Source organism: Pangasianodon hypophthalmus, chromosome 21 (assembly GCF_027358585.1).
Source record: "Pangasianodon hypophthalmus isolate fPanHyp1 chromosome 21, fPanHyp1.pri, whole genome shotgun sequence".
Classification (NCBI taxonomy): Eukaryota; Metazoa; Chordata; class Actinopteri; order Siluriformes; family Pangasiidae; genus Pangasianodon; species Pangasianodon hypophthalmus.
In genome coordinates, this window is record NC_069730.1 from 7009334 (window position 1) to 7018078 (window position 8745).

Sequence of the window (8745 nt, forward strand, 5' to 3'; positions counted from 1 at the left end):
TTAGTTTAAAAAGAAAAATGAAAAGTAAATGGGGTATTTTTGACCAGAGCAGAAGATAAGAGTTAAATTTGCAGATTGCTTCTACCACTTTAGTGAATACATGTGAATTTATAAAGTGTATAAATCGCGAATATCATTGCATCATGCTAAAGAATAGCCAATAATACTGAGAGTTTTATGTCCCTTCTCAGGCACCGTAGGAGGACAAAACGGTCAAACATGGCGTCCACTATACGTATTTCCACCGCGCGCAGACTCCAGGCTGTGTCCCTATTGGACAAGTAGAAAACTAAGTAAAAGTGTACAAGACATAGCCTACGCAGTGCGTGTAGACAGACAGGAAGGCGTTTGGACTTTGTGTCTGGAAGTTTAGCTGAAAATCTGGTCATAGAGCAATGAACTGCATTCTGAGATCTGCTGTTCTGGGAAGTAAGTAAGTACTGCAGATATGTGCACTAGCATGAGACTAGTATTACTGGTTTTAGTGAAACAGAGTAAGCAATGTGTCGTGCACTTGGCTTGGATTGTCCTGTAACTTCATCCTAATCCTGTAACTAGCTTTACTTTAGCATAATTGCTATAGCTATTGTAACTATACTAGCTCATTTGGCTTTGTATATGAACAGTAGACTGCGCATTGAACACTAGTGAGTGAAACTAGGTGGAAAGTCACAGCCTTCCCTGGGTTGTGTCTCAAATGTCATACACTCTGTGGCCAAAAGTATGTGGACATCTGACCATCACACCTATATATGGGTCTTCCCCAAACTGTTGCTACAAAACTGGAAGCACACAAGTGTATAGCATGTCTGTATGCTGTAGCTTTACAATTTCCCTTCACTGGAACTAAGAGGCTGAAACCTGTTCCAGCATGACAATGTCCCTGTGCACAAAGCGAGCTCCATGAAGACAAGGTTGGAGTGAAAGAACTTATTCGTCCTGCACAGAGCCCTGACCTCAACCCCATTGAACACCTTTGAAATGAACTGGAACACAGACTGCACCCCAGACCTCCTCACCCAACATCAGTGTCTGACCTCACTAATGCTCTTGTGGATGAATGATCCCCACAAATCCCCACAGCCACACTCCAAAATCTAGTGGAAAGCCTTCCCAGAAGAGTGGAGCTTATTATAACAGCAAAGGGGGAATAAATCTGGAATGGGATGTTCAAAAATCACGTATGGGTGTGACGGTCATGTGTCTACACTTACAAAAACATGATGTTTGTCATGAGGTTAGACCTCAGGTTTTCACATTGAAAAATGATGGACATTGTATTGGTGTGTTTTTTTCTTTTTCTTTTTTTTTAACAATTGCAAAATGAAGTATTTAACAAAGTAGAAATAAAGATAATAAATAAAACACAACAGAGAGTTGTTATAGGAAATGATTTAATGACGGGCTGGTGTTCTGCAGCCCAGTGTGAAGTGGAGTTGATTATTTTCCTATAAAAGCACATCCCAAAGTGTTTTTATTTTAACTCCTCTAACACAGCAGTTTGGCAGAACTAATAATTTGTGTTTAAAAAAAACAAAACAATTTTTTTTATCCATTTATAGGTACATTTAATGTTGTGGAATGCAAAACAGGTTCCTGTTATCACTTGTGTTGTAACAAGCTTATAGTTTACAGCTATTTAAATAATGCAGTTTGTTATGTTACTGAAAAACCACAAAACTGTCCCCTGTCCTGAACACTCACCCTGACTGTTACAGTGCTGACACTGGAGACTCCTTCCAATTGCTGAATTAACATCTCCTATCAGAAAACGACTAGGATGATTTATGCATTGTAGCACCAAAATTAATAATCACTCACTTTCTGTCTGTAAATTGTCATTCACTATGTATTGGCCCATAGTCATGTGTCCTTTATTCATCTAATATTCTGTAAATATTCATCATATTGACCTGTTGACTGGTGTTGATCAGGCAGGGGCCTGTGGTTTCCTACTCTTAACGCTGTTAGAGCCATGTCGACTTCAGGAGGCCCCACTCCACCCTTCACCACCCTGTCAATCACCCACCCAGCCAATCACATCACTCATGTAGAGCTGCACCGACCAGAGAAACGCAACGCCATGAACAAAGCCTACTGGAGGTATGTTCTTCCATCACCCTGTTTTAAAACAAAGGGATATAACTATAATTCTGGATGATGCATTGGACCTCTCTTTATTTTGTAGCCTTTATACTCCATTATAGTGAACTTTGCATGATAATATCAATAATGCTTTATTTATTTTTTTTCTACAGTGAAATGGTTGAATGCTTTAATCAGATTGCTGAAGATTCAGAGTGCCGTGTGGTGGTGTTCTCGGGTGCTGGGAAACTTTTCACTTCAGGTACAGCAATACGTAATTTTTGTTCAGAATAGGAAATGTCCTTTCCTTTTTATGCGGGTTTGCAGTGCTTTTACTGCCACTGCTGTTCATTATTTAAGCAATGGCTTCATGTGCAACACTAAGTGAAGTGAAGTGAATTTAGAACAAGGATCCTTTTGCTTTTCTACTGCAGAATTTATTCAACTTAGAATTATGTTTATAGTCTTTCTAATTAGAGATGTGCCCGGGTCTAATTCGAATACACAGTTAACCGTTTGTGCCATTATTCGAATATTCAGATGTTTGGCTATTGATTATGCATGTTATTGGTATGATGTCAATAAGAAAATTATGTGTAAGTTATAGGTGTTCATCAGCACTAAAGAAGTCTTGGGAGCAGGCAGTTTACATTTTCATGCTGATGGTCAACCATGAAGCCTGCGGGACAGACGAGAGCTACAGTATAATAATATAATTATAATAACACTCAGTATACCTCCCTTAAAAATATTAATCAACAATGGACACAAATCGGGCACTTTGGGTTTGCAAATGAAGCTCATTTTACACCAGACGCTAGAGTGCAAGCTGCTACAGTATGGCTGCAGGCAGAAATATTGAGCTGACATTCAAAAAATTATTAATGTGCATTATTCCTGTGCATTCTGTTCAATATTTCTCTATATTACATCTGTCAAACACATGTTAATGATTCTTGAAAATGATCCTGACTTTTGGGATATTAAATACGCCTTTTCGCCTCCTAGCATTTAACCGAATATGAGTTCATTAACTCAATAATGGACATCTGAATAATTACATTTGCCAACATTCCAGATTGAAACAGCTATGTGAAAAGTCCCAAGTTTCTATGTGTGAGCATTTTCAGTACATTACACCAAACACAAGGTTTCCACATTAAGATTAAGCTTCAGCTTTATTGTCATTGTGCACAGTATGAGTACAGAGCCAACCACTGCCTCTAAATGGGTTCATAAATCAGCATGTTATACAACATTTTTTCCTCATTTCCTCATTCATATCTTCGTTGAAAGAATCCACTTTCATTTTGTATAGGTATTGACCTTATGGACATTGCTGGTGATTTGCTGCAGCCCAAAGGAGACGATACAGCCAGGATAGCATGGTATCTTCGCCACATCATTTCCAAATACCAGAACACATTCTCAGTCATCGAAAAGGTAGCCTTCATTTTTCTTACACTGCATGAATTTTAATTTTTGAAATCAATTTGTTTTGGAATAGTATACACTCTGTGCTTAATCGAGAGCAGTTAGTTATTACTAGGGCTGGGCGATATGACAACATCAGAAATGTCAAATGATTTCACTTTTATTTATTTATTTATTTATTTATTTATGAAAGAATCACTTGTATTGTCACTTATAGTGCTCCATTATCCCTCATTGTAACCAGTCGCTGATTGGACATTAGAATATAATTTTGTACCAAATATTTTATTTTTTAAAGTATAAGTGAAATAAAATGATCATTGTTTTCAGGAAGTGTGATTTATTTATTTTTTTATTACCAATCTCTTGTTATTTCTTTTATACCATGGCCCTGTTAAATACTTGATTCTCGATGGTCAGAAGGTGTTAATTTAATTATTTTTTCAATAAAAGCTCTGACAATAGTTTCATCTTCAAGGCAAATCACAACTTTAGATTAATGCTGTTCTAATACATTATTGTTTCCATAGTAACAGTTAATTCACAAGGCCTTGTATGGTGTGCTCTATATAAACAGATTTTAAAAAAACGTCGGAGAAATTTTCTGAGGAGATATTTAGTTAGCATTTCTGGAAGGAGTCTCCAGTTTCAGAGCTTTGTATCAGTCAGGTGTAAATCTGTTCTGTTTTTCGGCACAGGAATTCCTTCAGGATGGAGAGATTTATGAGATTTATGCGAACATTTCACAGCATTAAGCCTAACTATAAATGGATAAAATGTATGATGTGTTTTTCTTTAATTAATAAAAAAATGCACTTGTTGGCAAATTGCTGTGGTATAAAAGGAATAAAACACTTCAGAATGTGCAGTTATAGGAAAGTAATCAAGATTCAAGATTTTTATTTGTCACATATATAGTTATATACAATATATGTAATGAGAACCTGGCCTACTCCTCTATAGATTGTATGTTAAAAAAAAAAAAAAAATTCATTAATGAATAAAAATAAGACATAATAAGCAATATAAAATATATGTACAGGAAATGTGCAAAAAATACACATCCAACAATTTTGGGGTGGTAACAGTAACTCCACCTCACTGGAACGTTGATTATTTTCCTATAACAGCATGTTTTATTACTTCTGTAAATTAAACACAAAGCATATAGGGGTTCTATATGCATACAATATTCACACAATCAGTAACCTATAGACAGTGATATAGATTGGAGTGATAAATTGTGATATATAAACTGAACTTTGCGTATGTTGTGTCTGCAGTGTCCGAAGCCCGTGGTGGTGGCAGTGCATGGCGCGTGTGTGGGAGCAGGTCTGTTGGGAGTGTTAAGTACAATCATCTCGTACACACAGCATACAATATGGATAAACCTTTTTCCAGAGTTGTGATGTCACTTCTCCTGCAAAGCTTTAACCATCAGACAGTTATTTTAACTGGGACCGGAACACTAGATTTAGCTGCAGAAGAAAGGATTACTGACAGTATTGTGTGTCTCTCATTTCTTCTTTGGCAGGAGTGGATCTAATCACAGCCTGTGATATCCGTCTGTGCACACAGGACGCCTGGTTTCAGGTGAAGGTATGAAAAACCTTAACCTGCCTTACATCGCTTGCTTACACGTTTACACCAGGATCTGTAAACAAGTTATTTTTGTCCATATGATCATACACATTTAGATATATAGATAGTAAGTGATCAGAATCGATTAGCTGATTATTTTGACTCGTAAAAGCGCCCGTGAAAGAGTTGACCACAAGGGGGCACAGTGTGAACAATTAATTACATTCGCAATTTGTTGACATTCAAATAAACCACAGTGAGCATCAAATGTCTGATCCTAGTCCAAAGTGGACTATTTTATGATATTGCTATTTTGTCATTTATCAAAGAAAAACTGCAAAATTCTTACCCTTATTTATGAAGACTGTAATATAGACTGTAATAAAGACATAATGTAGCTGTTTTTTTGTTTTCTTGTATAAAATTGAAAAATCTGAATATCCCCTTCAGACATGATTTATGTTGTTTTCAAATCGTTGTGTAGCCATATACATCTATTGATTAACAATACCTAAAGTAATACCTCAATCTTACACGATGCATCAAAGTTCTATCATGTTTTTCATAACTGGTAAAATAAAAACAGCTCTCAGTAGTGGATTCAGATTTTCAAACCCTGCTGCATTTATTTACATAAATAGTCTTTGAATATTGAATTGCTGCTGCGTGTTATTCAGGAGGTCGACATTGGCCTGGCAGCAGATGTTGGAACTCTGCAGCGTCTCCCTAAAGTGATTGGCAGTCGTAGGTAAGAACGATGGACTCCGAAGTAAAGTAAAGATCTAATGGAATAGTTTTCTCTAATGTTTTCTTTTTCTTGCTTTCAGCTTGGTGAATGAGTTAGCGCTTACTGCAAGGAAAATGTATTCTGACGAAGCCAAGAGCTGTGGACTAGTAAGGTATTGTGACTCCAGAATTAGAAAACCTAAATAAGAAATAGGTATAAGTGAACTGAGGGAGGAAAAAAAAATGTCCTTAAATACAAATTAAAAAGTGTAATAAAATTATAAAATAAATAAAGCATTTTGCGTGTAATAAGCAGAGCTTCCCCTCTTGATAATGTCTTAATATAGAAGACTTAATATATAAATTACAGGATGTCTTCTACAATGGCTGGTGGGCTTTCATAATCTGAGCTTTCTTAGATCCATTAATACGTTTACTTTATGAAAAGGTAATCTTGAGAGCTTAAATCTTAACCTTAGAGCTTATAAAACTGCAAGTAGTTTGATAGTTTGCAAGATCTAATCTTTAGTCTTGTGTACATACTGTAGAAGTATACAGTGTGAGATTGGTGTAGTGGTATAACGTGTACTGTGATGAGGATAAAAACAATGAAGTCACAAAATTATTTATAAGCAGAGCACCTTAAGGGCAACCCTTTCGAAATCGGAACAAACATGCCATCATTTTTGCATTTTTTTGCTAAACTACTGAGGGAAAAGAGAAGTCAATTTAAAAAAAATAATCCAGCAGTTTCCCCCCAAATAGATTTAATACTTGACCATCTGCTGCAGTGTTGTCATGTGGTGTTCTTCCCTTTAAATAGCTCTCTTATTGGAAGATAATATAATAACAGAAGAAACTGCAGCGTCATTATTTAGTATAAATTAAAGTAAGTGTGTGTTCTGTTCTTCATCTCTGCAGTCGTGTGTTCCCTGATAAAGACTCGATGATGGCTGGAGCTCTGGAGATAGCAGGCGAGATCGCAGGCCGGAGTCCTGTCGCTGTCCAGGGAACCAAAATCAACCTCCTGTATTCCAGAGACCACAGTGTGACTGAGGCCCTGGACTACATAGTAGGAATCTGCTTAAGACATATATAGCATTTTGAGGCTCAAGGTAGACCCATGAACAATTCCCAGACACACAGTATGGCCACAAACACAAAACGTACCGTGGTTATCGTCAGGGAGCTGTAAGTTTACTTCCTGACAATGGCACGGGCATCTATTCTAGTCTATTACCTATATATACCTCTACCTTCTGTACATTGCGTGATGACCCTTACATAGCTGTACATAGCATCTGTACCATGTCTATTCTGCCTTAAGCTTATCGTGTCTTCTTCTTCTTCTTTTTTTTTTTTTTTTTTAGTTCTTATTATTATGTGTCTTGCTGTCTTATTTGTGTACATACTGGAAGCTTCACTTTCCAAGTCAAATTCCTTGCGTGTGTGTGTGTGTGTGTGTGCGTGAGAGCACATTGATTGTGAGCTTCGCTTTTTTTACCCCTTGTTCTCTGGTTGATGTTTACAGCCTGATGTTTATCTCCCCTGTCAATCTGTACAACAGCAACCAGTAGCAGGCATTTTTGTATTATTAACTTCAAGAGAGAGAAAAAAGACAGACTGGTGCGGGAACAAATGTTTATAGCTGCTATAACATAAGCGATAACAGGAATTAACTTGTTTCACAACATTAAATGTAACTATAAATGGATAAAAAATATAGTGTGGTGTGGTGTTTTTTTTTTTTTTTTGTAAAAATTCCTGGCAAATTGTAGTGATATAAAAAACTTGGCACATGCCAATGTCTGAGATCTCTCCTCTGCGTCTCCAGGCTACTTGGAACATGAGCATGTTGCAGACCCAGGACCTTATGAAGTCAGCGCAGGCAGCCCTGGAGAAGAAGAGCCCTAAAGACGTGCCCTTCTCCAAGCTTTAAAGTAGAAGGCGAAGAAGATCCAGGGCTGTCGAAGCTGCCTGTTGACTCAGCTGAGACTTCATCATCCACATATCTTTAGTTCTTCCTGCTAAGTCTGAATATTTTTTAGTCTGTGTATTTTTAGACTGGTTAAAGGGCTGAATACTGGACGTGAAATGATAGCTTAATTTTTAATTAATTGGTTTATTATTTGCAGCTGCCTTGGACAGTAAGATAATATTCTATTCTAAACTAATACTCCAAAGCTTGTTTTGAGTGTTAACATATACAGTAGAAGTACATATTTTCTTCTGTTCCTGTGTGACTGCTGAATGTAGTGCACTTAACACATTTAATTTCCTTGGATGCTCACTTTAATTTTTATTTGAAAAAATGTCACATTATGTCTTTCATGTGTGATTTATGGCTGAATTAAAAAGAATGTAATATAGAGTCGTCTCCAGAATTATTGACACCATTTAAAAGTATGGGCTTGTATACAGATCTTGGTGTAAATGTGTAAGCAAAAGTATTGTATAAATAAACATTGAAACATAATGATTGAAATATTCCAATCAATAATTTGTAACCCTAAAAATAATTCCCTATACCACAAAAAATATACCTTAGTAAGTAGAAATATCTTGAATATAGGCAAATTCAACTAATATTTCTCTTTATGAGATTGTTTTTACACAATTATTATTATTAAACCTATTTCTAGATTTTTTTTTTTTTTACTCATTTCAAGCTTGAAATTGACTTAAGCAATTGGCAGATATTTTTTATTTCAAGTGTTTAGAAGCAAAATGATATGCTAATAGAATAAGACACGTTTAAGCTTGAAAACAGTAAATAGGTCTCAGAAAAATAGGCTTAATGGTTTTATATTTGTTATATAATAATCTCATAATGAGAGATGAGGAACTTTTTCCTTTATTGAAGGTATCTTCACTTGCTAAGATATCTGTTTTTCAGTGTATAAATCCATCATCATGGGG

General features: G+C 36.1%; 1 protein-coding gene across 2 annotated transcripts; it reads left to right on the plus strand.

The window, feature by feature from the left end:
- Positions 1-224: 224 nt before the first annotated feature.
- ech1 (enoyl CoA hydratase 1, peroxisomal) lies at positions 225-8197 on the plus strand. 2 transcript variants are annotated; one of them, XM_026941532.3, is made up of 10 exons: positions 225-429; positions 1935-2103; positions 2259-2347; positions 3404-3528; positions 4803-4851; positions 5054-5118; positions 5778-5848; positions 5928-5999; positions 6748-6898; positions 7661-8197. In XM_026941532.3, the coding sequence occupies exons 1-10, from the start codon at positions 396-398 to the stop codon at positions 7763-7765; spliced, it is 930 nt and encodes a 309-aa protein (XP_026797333.1). In that variant the 5' UTR covers positions 225-395; the 3' UTR covers positions 7766-8197. The 2 variants fall into 2 exon arrangements, with proteins under 2 accessions (XP_026797333.1, XP_026797334.1); XM_026941533.3 differs by having other exon boundaries at positions 226-433.
- The last annotated feature ends 548 nt before the right edge of the window (positions 8198-8745 follow it).

Bases quoted from the DNA above. Each gene is read 5' to 3' on its own strand.
- ech1 (XM_026941532.3), top strand. From the start codon at position 396: ATGAACTGCATTCTGAGATCTGCTGTTCTGGGAA. The intron at 2,104-2,258 runs GTATGTTCTTCC...TTTTTTCTACAG, and splicing joins ATGAACAAAGCCTACTGGAG to TGAAATGGTTGAATGCTTTA. The intron at 5,119-5,777 runs GTATGAAAAACC...CGTGTTATTCAG, and splicing joins ACGCCTGGTTTCAGGTGAAG to GAGGTCGACATTGGCCTGGC.